Source organism: Chlamydotis macqueenii, chromosome 4 (genome assembly GCF_036417535.1).
Source record: "Chlamydotis macqueenii isolate bChlMac1 chromosome 4, bChlMac1.mat, whole genome shotgun sequence".
Lineage (NCBI taxonomy): Eukaryota > Metazoa > Chordata > Aves > Otidiformes > Otididae > Chlamydotis > Chlamydotis macqueenii.
In genome coordinates this window covers 66,118,272-66,140,658 of record NC_141559.1, presented here as the reverse complement: position 1 = coordinate 66,140,658, position 22,387 = coordinate 66,118,272, and the positions used below count along the sequence as shown (strand labels likewise).

The 22,387-nt window shown below is 37.1% G+C and overlaps 1 protein-coding gene across 8 annotated transcripts in view; it reads right to left on the bottom strand.

Annotated features, from left to right (window-relative positions):
• KCNIP4 (potassium voltage-gated channel interacting protein 4) overlaps nt 1-22,387 on the bottom strand; it is a 457,716-nt gene that overhangs the window by 202,394 nt on the left and 232,935 nt on the right. The window contains exon 1 of one of the 8 annotated variants that reach the window (XM_086746792.1): nt 16,622-16,743. The exons of the other annotated variants lie outside the window; for them this stretch is intronic. Within the exon in view, the coding sequence (XP_086602918.1) occupies nt 16,622-16,721 (100 nt within the window). The 5' untranslated portion in view covers nt 16,722-16,743. Of the gene's footprint in view, nt 1-16,621; nt 16,744-22,387 lie in introns of those variants that run through there. 8 annotated transcript variants of the gene reach the window in all.

The following is a 22,387-nucleotide window of genomic DNA, read 5'->3' as shown; positions in this document are numbered from 1 at the left end:
CTGTTACAGTGGGTAAAAAATTGTTGTGGAATCACAGTGTCAGAAATTGCTGATACAAATTCTTTAAAGGACAAATCTACCATTATTTACTCCTATCATAAAGAAAATACTTCCTATCAGAAATAATTGACTACTGCAGCTGCTTCAGTCCCGCTGACCCAGGTGATCTACTACAGACCCTGAAAAGCCAGTATCAGGACTGCATGCATTTCTACACCGGAGAGGAGTGGGCAGTTATAACTGCCTCTCTGATTCTGTTTTCGAGAATAGTTCTGAGCTGCTCCAACAAAAAAAAATAATTAATCCCAGTGATTAATACAGGGAACAAATGACACTATAGTTGCTGGTGTAAAATACTGTCCAAAAACATAAGTAAAGATCTAAACCAGAGATGGGAATAAAAAACACTTGCTAGCCACATGTAGATGAACTGAACATGGTATTGCAGCATTGTTGCTGGATGGCGGGGGGCATTTTTGAGAAACAGAAAGCAGATTCCACAGCATGGATTGACTTGTAAATATATTTGATCTGCACTTTTGATTTACCACATCAGCAGCCTTGCTTTCCTGGTGTTACCTTTACTGTTGCTTTGTATAGATGGAAAAAACTTTCCACACAGGACATTTTTAAGAGAACATTTTTACAAGTGGTTACAATAATTCATAACAGAAGAGTTTAAGAACTATCCTATGCTGAAGATTCTGCTTAAAAACCATGAGTTTGAGAGACTGCATATTCCAGGAAGGCACAAAATCTATACTGTCTATAGCACGATTCCTACACCAGACAAATGGAAGGCAGCAAATGTAACACCAACACTTAAGACGAGCCTAGAGAATTAATAAGGCTAGTATACAGGACTCCTCTGAGCTCTTGACACCATTGTCAGAGACAGGCTCCCAACTGATAGGATCCTTTGGAGGAATCCAACTATCTACTAATTTTAGTATAACTGTTTTGCTGAGTGAAAGCCCAACTGAGTGTGAAGTCTCTCCTTCCTAATACTTGTTTGGGGTAGCTTGAAAGTTATGTTCTCTCCAATGAAGTCTGATAAACAGTCTGTGGAAAGGAAACCTGTTCTGCTCAGGCATTGCACCGCCAGTTTGTGTTCTGCACACATTTGTTCCTAGATGATGAACTGTGGGCTATATTCCTGTCATTAAAACAATGATTGCAAAATTGTTGGCAATTAATGCCCAAAATAAATGTTATAGGTAAACACAAGGTGAACCAGCCAGAAAGGCCATTACCTAAGACGTTCAGTGATCATACTAATGTGAAGTTCTATGCCTGTGAAAATACTGCAGATAAAACAATCTGAGGTCATCTCAGAATAAAACTAATTAAACTCTGTGTTAAAGAATGAGTTGTGCTTGAACCATATCTAATGTTGCAAAAGACTGTAGCCATTGTGAGTTGGACTGGATTGGCTGTAGGATATGAAAACTGGTCAGTCAGGTTACGGAAATGTTTAAACTGGGCAGCCAGAATGGTCATGATGTAAGGTACAAACCATCAAGATTTATACTGCAGCAAACACAGAGCTAGGATCTCAAAGGAAAGCACAGGAAAAACATCAACACCTATAGATATAAACAAAACAACTGTAAATTGCAGTAGATAAACCACAAAAGAGGCTCAGCAGAGACTGGATTTTGCAAAGGCATATCTCAACTCTAAGTTACTTAGCTACTCTAAGCATTAAGTATACAAAGGCTCTATACCAAATGTAACTATTTTGGATGTAGACAAAAGCACTTCCAAATATATTATGGATGTCATTGTCTATCTTGTTAATGTTTTTGCCACATCAAGCAGACAGCCATAGGCTAATGGATTAATAACGGACAGTGATTTAGCAAGTTGTGTTCCCTAAATCCATCTGCTTGTTCCCTAAATCCATCTGCTTGTTACACTTTGGAAGATTTCTAGCTGAACCTCAATTACACTTTGAGATGTCTGAGGAACAAAAATTTTTTACATGCTTACTTGTACCTTCCACTTACTGCTAAATAACCTTCCTTTCTTTTTGAAGTGATTGCCAGAACACAAATTCACTACATGGCTACTGCTATCATTGTTCCACCACATCCACCAGATTGGAGCAAGCTAAGAGGGTGTAGGGCACGAATTTCTTAAGGAATTATTGTGGAACTGCCTTGCCAAGAGCTACTTAGTAAACAGAAACATCTGCAATTCCACAGCGTTTGATGAAGGCACGGCTGCAAGTTCAGATGGTTTCTGACAGATGTCAGGAATCTCTGGGGCTGCCTGGAGTGCACTAGGATCACATCTTGTGGCTCCTCCCCACAACTGTGATAGGAAATTCCAACACAATCTCCTGCTCTGTGTGAAAATCTTTTAAAATAAACCATTTAAAATAGTCAGTCTCTTTATGGTGAAGACTACAAGCCAGACTGCTGACCAGAAGACAAGAAAATAACTTGCTTTACCTGGATATGCACTTTTGCTTAATGTCCTTGTTGTGTAGAAGATGCTTAAATACTGAAAATTATCCAGTATGTGACAGACGTGACAATCACTGTGCTGAGCTGTGTGAGAGAAGACTTGGAACTGAGACAAAGACTGAAGCACCTTCAGTCTTTGGAAGGCAGAGCAGATTTCTGGAAGCAAAAACCAAGCTACCATTTAGTGATTGTATTTTTCTGAGAACTTTGGTAAAAATAAGGCTTGAGGGAAGGCTTAAACAGAGAATCTTAATCAGAAAGGCATTCAGCTGGGATCCTTGGGACAACTCAACTCTCAGGCTACAAGACTGATACTTCTGGCCTGCTCTCAAGCAAAAAAAAAAAAAACTGGGCACAGTCTGAAAAAAATGAGAAATAGTTCACCATTCTGAATGAACTTTCCACTCATGACCTCCTAGTCTGATATGAGTTTTAATGCCTAAGAACACGCTTAAGGCTCCTGGAAGGTTAACACGTGAATGTAATATATCCAATATTCTCAAGACTCGTTGATCCCCAGACTGAAAGAAGGGACCTCATACTTCCATGTTGTTGGTGCTACCTGACAAAATATGAAGTTTACACATGCTTAAGTCATGCAAAATGTAGGTGGGATTTCTGAAGGGCCTGCTAGATTAAGTTTCTTAGTCCAAAAGAAAAGAGTGTAGGATTGGAAGTAAATAACTGGATTTGAAAGAAAATTTCCCCTTAGATAATTCAAAGTGCTAACACTCGGCCAGTGCATAAATTAAATAATTGACAAGAGGAGCAGTTATACACAAATTCCCTTTTCTGCTGCTGTTGACATCAGTGAGCATCTGTACAGAGGTAGCAAAAGTGAAATTCAGAGGACTTGACTACTGAATGCAACTGTAAATGCATTTTCATTCTGAAATTCAAATTAAAATTACAGGTGAATGTAGAGTGGCTCTGGAGTCATTGGAGGTGCTCAAGACATCATGAGAGTGTGGAATAAAAAAACAGAAAGAGGTTTGATTCTAGAGTGTTAAGAGTGAAGTGGAGAAGAGTGGAAGATAGGACTGAATGGACCTTTGCATTATCACTATTAAGTGATGCCTGATAGTACAGTCTTTATGAAGGACTTTTTCTGTTAGAGGGGAACACTCTCACAGCTTCTCTTGAGACAGGAAAGTCCTAGTATTTCTATAGATGCTGAAGAAGTTTATGGGTATAATGAGGATTTAACTACTAATGGGTCACGGCATGAAGGAGTACCAAAGCATATGCTTTTATTTCTGTGGTACTATTGCACACACTTCCCTTACCTTTAAAGCAAGATGTCACAGGACTAGAAAAGAAATGTGTCTCTTCCACGAGCACAAGGACTCAATAAGAGTGATTTATCCTTAAGATTATGGCAATACAGAATACAGTTGCAAACCACATTGATTCACCACCTGTTGAGTTTCGCCATTCACTGAGATAACCACTCTCAGCTTTGTCCGCTGCTGAAAAATATCTAACAGCCCAAATCAGGTCAGGCTGAACCTGTGGTTGACTCAGAGAGAGGTAATCATTCCCTTCAGTGATTTTTTGATAAAACACCTTACATTGACAAGATGGATGACTGGGGATGTTTCTCACCTTCTGCCTGGCAAGGGCAGCGCACAAGGTCTTGAATTACTTGCCAATTACTGCTCACTTCCAAGAAACAGGCCAAGGTCAAGAATGTAATCAGCTTCAGCTAGATCCAAATAACCATGTACTTGGTTACTGAGACCATCATATTTTAAACAATGGAAAACATTTAATATTATGATAACAAAAAGTTACAGTTTTGTTACTGTTCTTCAATTATAACAGAAAAAGCCCCCCCAATAATAGAAAAAATCTGCTTTAATCTGAGTAGTGATACTGATAGCACAAGGTATTGAACACGGTACTTGGAACTATACTTCTATACTTCCTGATTCTATAAATCCACATAACACAGTGATGTCTAAAAATTTTAGTGAATATAAAAAATATACAAGTATTCAATTTGTTACTTCATCACTGCAACATTCACTACAGAACTTCAGAAAAATAAAAATCTGTGCATGAAAAGTTACATTTTATCATTTTTTTTCTCACTAAAAAAATATCTCTTTATAAATTAAGAGTAGTGATACTGCAGGTTTATAAACATAAGAAAAACCTACAGAGTAGGAAATCTTTAAGAAAAAAAAAATAGAAAAATGAGAAAAATGGGGATCTTCCAAAGAGGAAAACAATACATCTTTATACTCACTTATATTCATAAAGATAAATAACTGCAGATTATTTTTTTCTAAAAGCTATTTTGATAACCCAGTAACAAATGGAACAGTTCTGAAGCAGCACTCCTAATTCAACATTTCACTTTTCATTGCGGGCTAATTTAAGATTAACAAAATGACAGGAGGTGGTACACTTGTACTAATCTATATCAGGCTTCACAACAGAAGGTCACATCTTTAAAAAGGCTATTTCAAAGGAAAAAAAAAAATACCGAAGATTTTCTAATGAACTCTTCTAATGAAAAAGATAAGAATTCACCCTTGTCTTTAGTTCTGTGTAGAGCCGCTAATGTGACTATCTGTATTTTACACAAAAGTATAACATGAGTTAATATATTGCTCAGATGTATTAGTGGCAAATTATCAAGTATGGGCAAGGCAGGTCTGAGACCAGTTTTGAATCCTGTGTCCAGTTTGACTATCAATCCTCTAAGAAGTTTATTAAAAACTGAAAAATGTTCAGAAGAGAGACATAAAACTTATTTTTAATCTGGAAAGCAAATGGTACAAGTGCTGAAATGGTTTAAAATGTGAAGAAGTTTCTAACCACAGTTTAAAAGTTAATCGACAAAGATTAACAATATCTGATGCTACATAGTACTTGAAATCTAGCAAAGAATAAGCAAAGATAATATGCTGGTAGCTCTTGAGCTAAACAGCAACAAAAGCTAAAAGCCGATACACATTTCTAGCACTGAAAGTAATAAAATGCTGGGCCAGATTGTCAAAAGACGTCATGATGAATCTTTAACTTGGATTTTTACAGTAAGATTACTTTTTAAATAAGAATGTTTTAGGTCTATTAATTATTGGCTCAGTCAAAAAATTCTAACATTTAGAAAGTGATTGCTTCTTAAAATAGTCCTGTAAGAGAATGGTAAGGAAGCAAAGAGAAAAATAAGTAACATTTAAAGTATGACTTTTAGCAGATTATTATGATTTTTTGAATAATAATTCAAAGGTGATGTCTTCTCACTGAATGGGTCAGCATCTGAGCTGACTGAAAATTCCTTCTTGTCTTAATGACATTTTTATTATTGCTGAACTATTAAAGCAATTTTGATTGTGGGCAAATAAACTACATTTCATTATATCTAAATTGCCAACTTATTTAAAGCAATTACAGCACCATATTCTGCCTTCAGGTATACCTCTCTACTTCTGAAGACCATTACACATGTTCTGGTAAATCAATTCATCTCAAATTATTTATCTAGCCTTAAAATTTGCCAGAATGTGAACTCTGAGCTTTGTGGCGAGGAGTAAGAAGGAAGGAGCTCTAACTTCTCTTCAATCTCAAGCATGGCATTTACATTGCCACATTTATGTAAGAACAGGATTTTTATTTGTAAAATAAGTCTTAGAAGACTTAAACTCAAATTAAAACAATCTAGATTGATGTTGAATAAAATACATATAATGAGAGCATATTAAAGTATTTTTTTTTGTTCAAATACATTAAAAATTTAGAAAACTCAAACTGTGTAAAATTCCTTTTATCACCAGCTGCAAGTTACAAATGAAGCAAGTCAGACTTCCAATGCACCTTCTGTCCTTGGACTCTTGCTAAATGTTCAGTGACAAACATTGTTTTGAGAGAACAGGTACTTGTACTGTCTTGCAAATATAAATTTAAATCTCAGACTTCAAAGGAGGGAACTCAGATGGCATGTTAATATATTTTAAATACTTAACATTTATATCCTAAGGATAAATAAAATTTGACTTAGAGCGAAAAAGTTTTCTAATGAAAAAACAGTCAAGGACTTTACTCAGATGATAGATTACTTTCCAGGTGGGCAGACTACACCCTCCTATAGTGGCAGAATATAGTCTTATCCTCCAAGGGAACTGCACATGAGCATTACGGATTATGTGCACAAATTTGGGCTTTCCAGAAATACCAGGTTCACTCAACAGGCATTACAAGATAAATCTCTGCCTGCTTTTTAAGCGCAACAGATAAGCGTGGGCTGCCATCATCAGAAAAACTTATGTAGGCTGTGTCTTGTTTCTGTGTCTTTCTTCTGAAAGCTCCTCAGACATAGCCAAGAGATGGCTGTATACAGATGATTTTTTCCACCAGCAGCAATTGCCTTCCCTGGTGACCTACAGCCACCCCATCACCACTTGGTAGAGGCAGAGTTGGAAAAAATGCTGATTGAGTATGAGCTTCTGCTATCAAAGGAACAGCTCAACTTGCAGATGGCTTGTTCACTGCATTTGAAATCCTTGACCAGATATTTTCCAAGAAAATGGGCCTGATAAGCTGCAAATAACATGTGAGATGCAAAATGACTGATCTTCTGAAAAGACCTTTTGAAAAGCAGGGTGGAGGGGAGAATAGTTCATTTCTCGGTCTCACTGGCATGACATGCTGTCTCACCTTCTCAGTCAAGATGTTAAAGAAAGTTTTGGATAAAATTACTCCAATATTCCTAAAGCATTCAGCCAATATACACGCACACTTGTATAATAATTTACCTTTAACACAAGAGAGAGCATAAGGTTTTCTAAATAGAGATAATAGTAGCAATTAACCTTGAAATGTATTACATTAGGTTTGAAATATTTGTAAACTAGGTAATGAGATTGTTTTAATATGTGTCCTCATAAAGCATTAGTGGACTCAGATCTTTTTCAAGAAAATGGATTTTGACAATGCTGTAATATAGGCACAACATTAACCTATGAGATAAGTATTCAAAAGTATAGACATTGCTTACAACTACTTATGGAAATTGGATAGCTTATGGCATTCTTGAGAACACAGCTAGAAAAGTAGTTTCTACAAGAAGACGTCTCTTATCAGATGTTCATTTGTGTTAAGCCAGAGTGACAGTGAGCATGGATAATGCAAGGGGTCCAAAAGGCATCTCTTTTTATAAGCAACCCAGTAAGCATTCATGCAACTGTGAGATGTGACACTCCTTATACATACTGCACATAACTCTCTCTATTTTTTTTTCACCTTGAAAGTAACACATCTTACAGTTTTGGGTTGTGGGTCATTAGAACTTTCTCCAGAACTTTTTCTCTCCGTTCTTATCACACGCATGCACAGGAACGAATATCTTTATATTAGGTCAGTTCCAGAAATGATTTCAAGACAAAATTATGTAACTTCTTTTTCTCTGTCTGTATAATAGCATGATTGCCTTTGCAACAGCAGGCCATCACTGAACACAAATAGTTGTCAGCCTGATGGAAAAGTATAATAAAGGGACCAAAAAACCCACTGTCAGGTGGATTTCACATAACTTGATCCTGCTCCCCCCAGAGGTGAATCAGGGCTGTGTCGATACCTCTCTATCAAACCTTCCTGATGTAGGGGTAGACCTTGGAGTACAAGAGTTTATTTTGATGAACCTACAACATTTGATGACTGTTACGCTTTATCATGCAGTGAAGGCATCTTCCTTAATGTCCTAAACTTCTCTAATAACACTTTCTCTTTTCTGCTTCAGATGTACAGGTTTATTTTGTTGTACTTTTCAGTATTAGAATTTGTTGTTAATCATAAGTGTTAAATTTAGAATCATACTGCTTCAGAAATAAATATCTGATTAATATACAGGTATTCACCTGATGTAATCTCTTTTTCTTTCATTATCTCATATTATCAACAATGAGAAGACAGCTGCCGTGGCCTGCTTTGAATGATCCAAGTTTTATCTGTCTGTTTGAAGAAGAATAATTTTGGGACTATTGATTCAATAAAGAAAATGTGCCTGGAGAACCATATATATTAATTCTTCTATCGTGTTTTCTGAAAACAGTAAGGGCTATCAAAAATAAATAGTGGACAACCACAACCAGAAATTACTTCTAGAGATACCACTAGGGAAAAAGACTGCAGAAATCAAAACCAGAGATGTAGTATCAGATTAAATCATCTGCCTCATTAGATTTAGGCAGTATTCAGTCTGGCTGGACTGAATTTTCTACCAGGTGCTCAACAATTCATTGATAGCTACCAGATATATAGGTCAGATAACTAAAAAAAAATAGCTAAAACACAAGATCTTCATAATCTTAAGAAAACATACAATCATTTGTAATCATATATGAAGAAATTTAGGCAGAGAATTCAGAAAGGGTCCACAGGGCAACGTGAAGATACAAAATACAATACAAAATAATAAGGCTGTCTAGCACGCTTTCAGTGATGTTGTCTAATCTTTCACCATTGATATAAGAACACACAGGACTAAATAATCTTGATTTCTGAAACATACTCCACATGACTGACATTAAGCTAATATTCAGAAAACATACTGCTTACTTAAAAGGGAGGGTAAATCTGGGAGTGATGCACAGAAACAAACAACATGAATCACTGGTGAAGATAAGGGAAAAAAAAACTGGAATCAGATACTGTTTTTTAAGAATAGCAAAAAGGAAGAAATTGTGAAATTAAGTGATTACTCCTTCCCTTGTCATCTTCAGAACATGTCAAGGTTTTGGAGTGACCCCACCTGACTTGAGAAAGCCTGTGACTCTAACAGTTTGAGAGTATCACTGACCCAAATGAACAGATCCCAAATGGAAAAGAAAAAAAAAAAAATCATCACTTACGCTCACTTGCTTTCTCTTTTCAGCAAAGAGATTTCATGGTTTAGTTAAAACATGCTATGGAGTTCATCACAAAAGCCAATGGATGACATTTATTGCCCTGTGGTATACAGGAATTTAAACCACATGATGTGACAACTTTTTACTTCATGTATCAACTGGTGAAATTTACTACTCTCTGGTTTCATTTTCCTGATACATTTGCATACAGCAGGAGACAATTGCATTTACTGCTGTAAAGCATTTTGAATTCTACAGGGAAAAAAAAAGTGTAGGAGGTATTATTAGCACTAACATATTTCTAAACAGAATGGATACACATGATTTCGCTAGTCAGATTATTTTCTTCTGCCTACAAACTTTGGTATGTCATTTTCCTCCTAATCATTGACAAAATGGTGTTCTTACAAAATATTTCCTCTTTTACTCAGTAGACCACAAAACTAATTAGCTTTAAATATCTTCCTTTAAAAAAATCCATAACACCATCTTAACTTTTTTTTTTAATAATTAAAAAATAAATAGATTTTTTTTTCTATTTCAGCCTTAATTACCGAAAAGAAATAAACATTCTCAAAACTTGGAATAAATTGTGTATATTTTGATCTGTACTACCTGTATTTACTGATAGCTAAGATAGTGAAATTGTAAAAAAAGAAAGTCTATAAATGTAACTAGGGGACATTTATAGATTTTCATTAAAAGATAATTCAGTCTTGTGGAGAATAAGTACAAGCAAAGGTATTTACAGTGATAGGCAGACACTGTGCAGTGCCTAATTTTCCTTTGTTTATGGTGGCTCTTTGACAGTAGGAATGTAGTATTTACTCATTCAAAGAGAAAAAATTAAACGTATACTTTGAAAATATAAATTCTATATTGAGTAGTCAGTAGGAAGTAGAGGAAGTAAATATCAGAAGTTGTCTCCTTGGAGGAGACAAAACAGGCCAGAACAACTTCTCTTTCTCATGCGGGCAACACGCCCTTGCAGCCTTGCGGCCCAGAAGGCCAGTCACATCCTGGGCTGCATCAAGAGGAGCGTGGCCAGCAGGTCAAGGGAGGTGATTCTCCCCCTCTACTCTGCCCTGGTGAGACCCTACCTGTAGTACTGTGTCCAGTTCTGGAGCCCCCAACATAAGAAGGACATGGACCAGTTGGAGAAGGTCCAGAGGAGGGTCACAAAGATTATAAGATGGCTGGAGCACCTTTCCTATGAGGACAGGCTGAGAGAGTTGGGGCTGTTCAGCCTGGAGAAGAGAAGGCTCCGGGGAGACCCTATAAGGGTCTTCCAGTACCTCAAGGGGGCCTAAAAGAAAGATGGGGAGAGACTGTTCAGTAGGGCCTGTTGTGATAGGACAAGGGTTAATGGCTTTAAAATAGAGGGAGGTAGATTTAGATTGGATATTAGGAAAAAAAATTTTTAAAATGCAAGTTGTAGAACACTGGAACAGGTTGCCCAGAGGGGTGGTGGATGCCCCATCCCTGGAAACATGCAAGGCCAGGTTGGATGGGGCTCTGAGCAACCTGATCTAGTCAGGGATGTCCCTGCTCCTTGTAGGGGTGTTGGACTAGATGACCTTTGAAGGTCCCTTCCAACTCTAACCATTCTATAATTCTAAGATTCTATGATACACAGATTATTTCCATAAAATTCTCTATGTTACTACCTAAAATTATGAAAGAGTAAAACCAAGCAATAAGGTTCTAGTATTCTTCTATTTTATAGATGAGACAATTTCCATTTATTCAAAGTCCCGTTCTGAATGAGATATCTAATAACCAAGCTGCAACAGGCATGAGACCCTTGTGTTGATGAGCTGCACCACAACTATCCACCAGAGAGAAAAGCTGAGAGTTTTCTGATCAACTCTCTGCTTATTTGGGTCTAATATTTTTGTTATTTTGTTTTTTAAAAAGGTTAATTATAAACTAGTAGGTTTGCAAAAGGTATTGTATTGATAACTCATAGTGTACTGCTCTTTATCCATCTATTTCTTTGACATCTCTTCTTCATTTGCAGTTACAGTATTTACCTACTTTTGATTCCTGTGGTTGTAAAGCACTAGACAAGCACATTATCATTGGGAGCGAAAACTACTCTTGAGAAAAGAAGCTCTTCAGCAGACACTGACCTGGGAACACTAGAAGGCTTTTCAGCAACAATGGACCAGCCTTCAGAAGATGATTCAGAGACATCAGACTGCTTAAAGCTGGCAACTAAGGGCTGAAAGTACCTATTCACGAAATTCCTTGACTAGAAATCTTCTCTTCTTACCTGTCTATTTTTGGTTTGTTTTTTTTTTTTTTTTAACTTATATCCACAACTTGAGGCTTCTAGTATTTAAAAAAAAAAAAAAAAAAAACAAACAAAACTCTTCCTAGTAGTGGCCTGCTGACCAGTCATGCAGGATGCACAACCTGGTCAGGTGCTCATGTGCGCATAGGTCCAAAACAGCCACAATACATGCCGCTGTCTACACATGACTTGCTAGTGCTGTTTGAGCAGAAATACTTCATCATGGAAAACTTCACTGGAGTTCTGTGTTAAAGATTTCTATCTACTGCTCACTAGTCTGCATCTGAGTCATTGTTTCAACAGCTGGTTTAATTCAATTTATCTTCCTGTAGATGAAGACTTAATTGAACAAATTGCTTCTAAGAAATGCCTGAAATTGCTAATATTAAAATTTCCATAATCTCTTTTTCTTTTGCACACTGTCAGTTTTGGCTAATCATTTCATATATTGGTCCATGATTGCTTTTGTACTTCATAATTCTGCACATAACTCTCTTTGACATCAACACTGATCCTAAGAAAAGAAAAACGGCAGAAAAGCCCCTATGTTTACTACAGGCCATTTCTAGCATGATGTGCTAGAGGCTATGAATCCTCTGAAACTAATATTCTTCCATTTCCATCAAGGAACAACACTGTGAAGAGGGACGCCCCTGTGGAAATGTTGACATTCCCAGCAGAACATATCCTGGATGACAAAACAGCTCCAGTGGCTGCTAATTTCAGAGCAACTACAAGTAACTTTAGCCTTGTTTCCAGTCATATCCAGCCCTTGTCAAAACCAGTTGTAAATATCAGAAGCAACTCCCTATGTGTCTGGGGTTTTGTTCTCTTTTCCAGCTGATGAATAGGAAGTTGTCAATAGCCAGGATTATTAAAATGGGATTAGAAGCTGTTTTGCCATTTTAGGGGAATCAAATGTTTCAGTAATTTAACTCAATTATTACAATTTTAGCTGTAAAGTTCTACTACTGCCACTCTCAGAGCTCCTAAGCAAGGAGACTGGATAGATATAAATAATATAGACATATGGAATCCACATTTTACAGTAACATACACAATTACTTCTATGCCCTTTTAATTCCTGTTAGAGGTACTAACCGCTGTAAGAGTATTTCCTAACAAACAGGGTATTCTTACGTAAATATTTTGGATCACTCATATCCTTCACACTTCTCTGAACCTTATCCCTGATTGTGTAGGTTTCAGTACTTACATTGATGAAAATGAGTTTATTTTGCTGTTTATTTAATTGAAAAGTGATTTAGATTTCGAAAATCAATCCAAGTTTCCCAAGAAACATTAAGACAAAAGCATTTTAACTTAGGAAAGGGCTGAACTCATGATGTTTCAACCACTCTGTCTCCAACAATTTACCCAGAATAACTGACATACAAGGAAGACATTCACATACAAAACCTCTTCCATATCTTGATCAATTTATATGATCCTTATACATGAAGACCACAATCTTTTCAGAAAAGTACTAGAAGTATATTGAAATAATATAAACTGATATCCTGAATATTGCATAATCTTAATATGCTAATATACTGTATATTTTACTTCCTCAGTTCTTGTATTTCATTTTAATCGTGAATGACTTTTAGAAAAAGTTGGCATACAAGAAACATGACTAATTTTGAATTTATATCTAGGTGTGAACAAACTTTCCTCATTAGGTATCAATACATTACTCCTGACACCTAATACACTACTGTTTTAAAAAAATCAGTGAAGTTTATTAAGGAGGACATAACCTAATTAATGGAGAGTTAAATATGTAACCTAGAGACAAAGTCTGTGCAATCCACAACCCATGAGAGTGAATAAATCTGTTCTGCTTCTTATCACTTTAGGAGCTGTCATACAACATTAAAAATATCTTTTTGAATGAACAATATTTGAAAACACTTTTATAACAACAGTAAAACCACTCAGCAGTTAAAGGCAACTAGGCAAAACCACAGAAAGCATACTGTCACCTAAGTGAGTGCAATACATCATAAAATAATATGTAACCTAGAGATAAAGTCTCTGAAACCCACAAGCTACAAAAGTATATAAATCTATTCTGCCACTTACCACTTTAAGAGCTGTCATACAATATTAAACACACCTATTTGAAAATACTTCTCCTACAACAACAAGAGAATCACTCAGCAGTTGAAGGCAACTGGAAAAAACCACAGAAGTATACTGTTATCTAAGTGAGTGCAGTACATCAGAAAATAAGTATAAGAAAGTATACACAATTTCTATTCTGAAAATATTATATTATTTACATAAATAACAAAAATATTTTCATATTATCATTATACATATAATTTGTATTGAAAAGTCTGAAGAAAGCAGGGTATTACTTACACTTATGATAGTTATTATGACACTGAAAAAGAGGAAAATGAGATTTTCCTACTGATTTACATAAATTGCCCCTGATTCTTGTGAATTAATGTGGAAGTGGTTCACAAAGTCGAGAATTATGATAAACTGGTATAGGAGGGAAAATAAGTTAGCTTCAAGCTTTTGTTATGACGATAGGGACTAATTCTGAAACCTACATCTCTACCAAAGCTTCAGTACGATTTACAGACTTCAGATTTAGCGTCCTGCCTTAGGTGCACTGTGTTACAGATTAGTACTGAATCTATGGATGATTTCCAGATATACATAGGACATCTTTTATAACCCATGAACTATTCATTTCTACAAAACATGCAAAAAGATTTCATTGGGACATACCCAGCTTTGAGAAAAAAAAAAATAATAAAGAAGGACTATACCAAACCAGACAACTGCAATGTCCTTATAATAAACAAAATTATCTGAAAACTGCAACCAACTTCCTCACTGATTCCTGGAAAAGCACAGGATAGCCGGAGTATACTTGTAAAATTAATTTATTCTTAACATTCTACTTCAAAATATCTCCAACATTTGCACAATTTTATGATGCATGTACTTTTCCATTCATGGGTGGAAATGAATAACCTTGATATTTAAAATCATAACAACTTTTTCAACTCCTTATAAAAGTGTATGTCTTTTTTTTTCTATTGCTATCAATTCAGATCTTTAATTCCAAGTTTAAGAAAGAAATGGAGAATAAACCTGCCCTGTTCCTGAACTATGAGAAAACTAATTTGTAAATCTGTACAATTTAGCTAAGCCTCATTTTCATAAATCATTGTTTATAACTGCTACTTGACTCCCGTGTAACATGCCTTTTATCTCATTCATAGCAGTTGAACACCAGAGGAACGGCGCACATGTGTGTCCCTGTGGTTTCATCTAGCTGACATGCTGGAAACCTGTGCTGCACTAGGTCAGAAGAAACTTTTAGACTGCATGCACATGCAGACCACCAGTTTCTTGACCACTGAGGCAGAAAAAAAGAGGTAGCTGCATGAGAAACTTATTTCTTACAGAAATCTTACAACCACTTACAGACAGCTTCAATGTTTTTCTAATGATCTTTCCATTATCAGTTTCCCCAGCCATAAAAACAAGGACGGACAACAATCAAGACTCAACAGAGCACACAGAAACCTGCTGACCAACCTGAACAGTCAATATCACCTTTGTTTTTTTTTTTTAATCTCTGCTGCCTCTAATGCTGGAGACAACTTTTATCATAACATTTCCCAAGGTGATTTACATTTCTATTTACAACTGAACACAAAACAAAAAGAAAAGCCGAAGTTCATCTCTCCATTGTCAATTAAACTCAATATAATGTGCTCTAATGGATACATAAATTCTTTACAAAAATGCGCTTGATAACACATTTTTGTGAGCCCCTGCAGGGCTTTCAGATTCTGTAATCAATACTAGCAAGTCCACACAAGACAACAACACAGACAGAGAAACAGTTGAGTGAACTTATTTAAAATCACTTGAAGATAAAACTGTGTTTCTTGAAAGGGTTACATGAACAGGATTACTTTAGACCTTTTCATAGGAGAAAATTTTGCTTATATTCTTACTCGTTAACACATGAAACCACAATCTCTCAGTCAACAAAGTTCCCCTTTTCACAGGCATATATATATACTCAAATGCTAGCTTACAAGAAGATTTGAGAATATGATATTTCTTCGATGTTTGAGAAACAGATCATTTCAGTCTGGAACCTAATAAAACCCTGGGATGCAATGAATATCATGACGTTATCAACCATGCTGCAATCAGTGTTTTTGTAGACTAACTCCTCGTATGGTAAGAATAACAGTGCCTTTAGAAGTAAGATTAAAATACTCAATATTCCACTAGGTTTTACAAATAAAAAGCACATTTAAAATAAAGTAAGCTTCTTATTTTTCATTTTTACTGCTTGATACACAAACAATATTGCTAAGAAAGAAGGAACTGATCTAAGATAAACAAAGCATCAAGCAATAAAACTTGCACTTGATTGCCCTAAGTGAATGTTTAAGTTGCTTATTTTGAATCTGAATATTGTAGTTCTTCTTCTACAGACACATTTTTAAAATGTTAAGAATAAATCAAATATTCAACAGGTTTTTAAACACTATAAGATATAAAACTTGGTATTATAACAATCCCAGTACAAATGATGTTAACATGAATAGATTACAAAGCAATTTTGAATAGATTACAAACCAATTTTGAATAGATTACAAGACAATTTTAAGGCAATATAACAGTATTTGCATGTTAACATCCTGAAATCCGCTTTGATCCCTCTACTTTAAATTCGCAGATCTAAAACAGGAGGAAGAGATTCAGATTTTAAGGCATTTCTCTCTGTTTAACATCTAAGTTTATCCTTGCAGTAGTCAGGACACCAGTTTATTTTTCCTGTGAAAGAAAATCGCTGCAACTTCAACACCGACTACACCCAGGCACTGGCGCGCACGTCGCTCTCCAGGTGACTCAGGTTGCATCTTGCACCCAGCTTACCGGTGCCCCTTGCCTGGCCACCAGAGAATATGCAGAACAGAAAAATGACAAGCCACTGAAAAGCACTCCCTTACCTTCTAAACCTGCTTCAATCAGCCCAAACTGTTCCAACACTTTAACAAACAGCACAATCACGATCAAAACTGCTATCATTTCAAGCCCTTCCAAGTTCATGATGAGTTAGGTCATGGTCTGACCACCGCCACTGAGGAAAGTGCTCTTCTGCCTGGCTTTCTTTGCAAAGCCATAGAACTAGACGCAGAGGGCTCCGCCGAGGGAAGGGGGCGAGCGGGAGGGGAGCAGGAGGGAACGCATCCCGCAGAGGCAGGCGGATCAGCTCCGGCCTGCTGGGGTGACCCGGCTCCGCCACAGCCCCTCAGCCATAAGGGGAGTCCCAGGACGCCCCGCTCCCCGCCACTCCCCGCCCCAGGTCACCCGGGAAATGTCCCCGGGAAGGCGGCGGCAGACGGGGGCGGGAGGCGCGGCCGCTCCCCGGGCCGGGCGGCGGGAGGCAGCGTGGGTGCGGGGAGCCGGTTGCCTGGGCAACGCGGGGACCGGGACGCGCGTCGGGTACCCAGGAACAGCCCCGGCCTGGCAGGCAGCGCAGGAAGGGTGCGGGCAGGAGGGATTCGGGATGGAGCCGCTGCCAGGAGGAAGGGGTGCTCACACCCCCCTCGGAGCCAGAGGCTGTGGCTCTTCCCGAATTGTGCTGGAGAGAAGGGGCGGAGAGGGTGGGACCCGCCAACTTATCAGGTAGTTTCTCCGGGCAAAAAAAGCTGCCTCAGTACTACGCGATACAGACTGTTGCATGTGGCAAGCAATATACAGCATTTTATACATAGAAGTTCATTAATATTTTTTTTTTAATTAAAACAAAAAAAAAAACCAAAATACGCTGTCTCAAATTCTCTAAGGCTTACTAAATATTGGGAAAACAAAACCAGAAAAGAACAGATTGAGAGGGAGAAGGAAAAGCCAGCTCATTATTTTTGATGGTTTCTCACTTCAGTAATATTTTCTAAACAAAGTATTTTCCATAGAAAATATTAGCGATGAAATACACGAATATCACAGGACTGAGCTGGTATCTTACAGCAGTAATAGCCGCTGGACTATCTACAAGAGTTTGCAACACTGGCATTGTCACAGGCAGTGCACCACACTATTCATGGTTCAGGATTTAATCTTTAAATTCCTTAATAATTTAGCATGTGAGAAGGAATTTACATTAGAAAAACAACACCTCTATTGCAGCAAAAATGAGCAGGGGAACAATTGCAACAAATTCCGTTCTGTCTGGTAGAGCACTGTCCCTCATACAGTTAGAATCAATTACTGCCAAGGGCTTGGTTTTCTTTCTTTCCTTGGGTAAGATTAAAAAAAAAAAAACCCATTATGTGAGAACTGGCAGCAACTTCTAAGTCCCCTAAGTATACTTGCATTATGATGGGTGTTATCATTACTGAAAACAGTGGAACGAAGTGGGAGCATGGAGGCTAACAGATATAATAAAGGTACCTTTTTTTCCTACGGTGGATAAGTAAATTCATACAGCATAATGTTCACATGTCACTATTCTCTGCTTTTTCACTTGGGATTGGACTCCCTGAAGCTGCTTAGGCTTTTTCTGTCAGAAAACCTAAGGTTTAACAGTCCATCCTAAATATCGTATTAGTTTCATTTCTGCTGACTGCTTTTCCTTGGGTATCTTTCCCTTTATTTGCTGCAAACTTTCTCCTTACATTCTTCTTCTTTCTCTCATTTAATCTTTTTTTTCCAAACAAGGCTAAATATCTTTCCCTTCTAAGTCATCTTATCAACGGTTTTCAGGACAGTAGGTCCAGCTGTCCTTCAATGTGGGACTACAACAGGATAATCTATCATCATCAGCAACATAACACCTGCAATCTGCATGCCTTTACCCGAAAGGCTGATACAAGTTGTGTTTGGGTACACGCAACATTGCCATCTGAATGGACACATTCATTTTCATTAATAGCTTTCATTAACATTGGTCTGCCAAAAATATTAAAACGAAAACACTTTTTTTTTAAAAAGACCCAGTATTTACTACTTCTGTGACAGTTGCGCTCAGAGCCGAGAGCAGAAAACTGGGAAGCAGAGCTTGTGATGGCAGTGATGCAAAGAAGGCTGCTGCCATTGCCCCCACATCTGGACTCCTCGGCTGGCAGTGACTAGACAAACACTCACATGGAGATTCACTGTGTGGGATCTGCCTCCTCAAGTACGGGCAAAATAAACATTTTTTTTTCCCAGAGGTGTAGGTCTACTGCACCTAGGCTAATTCTGACTCTTCTTCCAAGGCACAGAAGAGAAGTAGAGAAGAAAGGAAAGAATTAGTATTACTCCAGTTTTACAGGTGGATGCCAAAGCACAGTAAGAATAGTAATCTCCAGGGAAGGCTAGGACTTTGCAAGAAACCTGTGGCAAAACTTGGGTCATTGCTTTTTAACAAAACTTTATAAAACCTTACAAAAGATATTTCTCCTGTAGGAAGGCAAAACAGCACAAAGCTCTTTCTGATCCTCACATTCCTACCTGCCTAAAAATGCAGTTGACTCTATTGACAGGTAGGGTTACAAACTGCATAATGTAATAATTTCTCTTTCCAAGTACCTTGCCAAAATTAGTGAAGTGGCCTGTTGGTTTATTCTTTGCCTTCCATTAAAAAAAAAAAAAAAGAAAGTGATTGTCCTGGTTTCAGCAGGGATGGAGTTAATTTTCTTCTCAGTAGCCGGTGTGTTTTGGATTTTGTGTGTGATCTTCATTTACCTAGCAAGAATGTAGCTAACATACTTGCAAATATTGAAACCCTATTTTCTCTCTTGTCTAACTACCCAAGTCTTACTATATTGTGGAATTAAACTTGGAAAAGGTCTACAAGATAAATAGCAATGGAGGAAATAGGAATGGGAGGAAAGACACCAATGCATAAATTACTATGCCATGTAGGTCTTTTATACAGAACAGCAGGTAGCTGTATTTTTCTTATGTATAACTGCAGATAAAAGGTTTCAACCTAGAAAGCTTTATAGATGCTGTCTCCTTTTCATCAAAGCACTTTGCAGGTTCTTAGCTTTTATCATGAGAGCAAATATATTAAATTGAAGTCACTGGTTATATTTTGAGCTAGGGAGATATCTAAATGGTCACTTCTCATCCTGTGATAGAGCTCTAAACTGCAATACCGTGACTCTGTTTACATTACTATGAATAAGATCCTTGATACCATCGATCTTACTGCTATTGCTTGATGTTATATATCATTAAATGTTAACATTAAAAAAAGATCCAAACAATTTAGACTGAAAAGTCTACAGATGGAGTCCCAGCAATGCTTGTATTTCATCCTTACACTTCCTTTTCTTATGTGCTCCTATTCATCTGGATGCCGTAAGCTACTCTCAGGTTTTCATCATTACTTCCATGAGGATGATTACTATCATCTGATATTCCTGACTGCCTACTGAAATAGTTCATGGGAGCCTGGCCTGCGTAAGTCAAACTCAGTTGGATTTGTTTAAAAAGTTCAGATTAGTAATCTGAGATAACCTTGATGACTTTGCATAAAGCAAACGGGGATGCACACGTGCACTGCTGCACTAACAGATTTTGGGGAAGACTATCATGGGCAGGGAGGGTAGTTACGGGTTGGGCTAACTGGCAGAGCTGGGTGCAAACAGGACCTCTATGCACAGCGAAAGAAAGCTGAAATGGAACAGCACCAGGAGGAGTCCCATGTCATACATAAAGTCTGAGAACAGAATCTCTGATTTATAGATTTTGACTGAGAACATCCTAAATAATACTTTTAAGCATGCATATGATGAGGGTAAAAAACATGCTGTAAAGGTAAAGCAATCTAATGATTGCTTTAAAAGTGATATTCCTGCAACTTAGTACAAAAATAAATAGCATTTTTCTCTTATCTTTAATAAGAACAGGTTTGAATAAATATTCCAACATCCAATAAAATCATTAAAATATTTGTTCTCAGTAGCTATTTAAAATAAATTTATATTTTTTAATCTTAAAAAGAGGTAAACCACTCTTTCTTTCTAAAGGAGAAAATGGGCCAGAAAATCCTGATGTATCATAAATGCAAATATTTTACTATCTCAGCAGCTAACTGGTATTAGACTGTAGTCTCCCTTTTCTCTCTCTTAAATTTACCACTAACATAAGACATTAAGAGAATAAAGTAAAACATAAATGTAAATTTAAAAAAAAATATATAAAATCCAACAAAACTTCTAGCTCATCAAATCACTGCGTAAAGCCAGCAAAAATATACAAAGTTTTCTCTTTTAGTTTTAATTTAACTCTCTTAGTAATATTTAATGTGTTTAATTCTTAGTAAATATTTAATGAATCCAAAGAAAAGATACAAAATGCTATGACACATTCAACCATTATAAATGTTAAATTTTATAATGGCCCACACCTTACAGAATCTGACATCACAGTACCTTATTTCTTCTCACATATTTTATCTAAGTGTACATCCCAAACTGTGTCCAACGTTTTTCACTTCTCACAACTCAAGGAGTTGCCACAGATCAGACATGATGATGCCTTAGTCTTGTCAGAAGACGACTACCTCCTCGTCCCACTCAAGAAGCTGTACTACCAATATGAAAATTCTCTAAACAGGAATTTCATCCTTATGTCAGCAGGAAGTAATAATTTTTATGAGCTGGATGGAGACTCCAATTGTCTCTGTTCCTGGAGGGGGGCAAGATAAAGTTACGAAGCAGAAGTTCTGGCTTTTCACACTTGGCGTATATTGATTTGGCAATGCATAAATCCTGTGCTTTTGCAGAACTGACTAAAATAGCACAAGTTATATATTACAATATTCAAAAGTAGGCTTTTCAAAGATTCTGACACAAAACATCCTCACCAGCCAACTAAGCTGTAGTCCCAATTGAAAAGTATACCTGAAGATCTGGATCACTCTTCAGAAGTTTTGGGTTTCTATAAAAGTCAGAAGCAGCACAAAACCTGTAAATAGTCTTCTAAATAGTCTTCTGAATAGTATGTGAGTATTTTTGAGTCCTTATCATGGAATTATATTTCAAGTTCATTCCTTTCCATACAGTGAAATTGTGGGTCCCTGAATCTGTTAGTGTATATTTCTGGAAATTAATGCAGATATACTAAATATGGCCATAAACATGCCATTAGAAGACAGAACTTTTCTCATCACATGGGAAAACACTATTCTGATAACTCCATCTTTACTGTAAATCTTTAAACCTCATTAAAAAGAAAAAATCCTTTAAAAAGTTCAATGTCTTAAAAATGTCAGACAACTATATTTTAAAATTCTCTGTGGAAACTGAAGCTGAAAAATACTTGGCGGTTGTAATTCCACAGATGAAGCTCAACTGTTCTCATGATTTGTTTTTGCTACCTATTTGTTAGCAAGGTTTTTTCTCCTAAGAAACTTAATGATTTTTCAAGTGTTTGCACTTGAGGGAACATATTGATCATTTTCCAAACTACAGAGAAAATCCTGTGTCGTAGTTCAGCCCCGATCAGGACCAGACTACGCAGTCTCTCTCTCGCTCCCCCCACCCTCCGAGAGAATAGGGGGAGATGATATAAGAAAAAACGGCTCAAGGTTTAAGATAAGGACGGGGAGAAATCCTTAAAGTTACCGTCACGGGCAAAACAGACTCAACTTGGGGAAAACTATTCATTTATTTCTAAAATTAGCAGGAGAATGAGACAGGCAACAAGATAACCTCCCCCCACCCCTCCCTCTTCCCGGGCTTAACATTATCCTACTACCTTCCCCTTCCGAGCGGCACGGG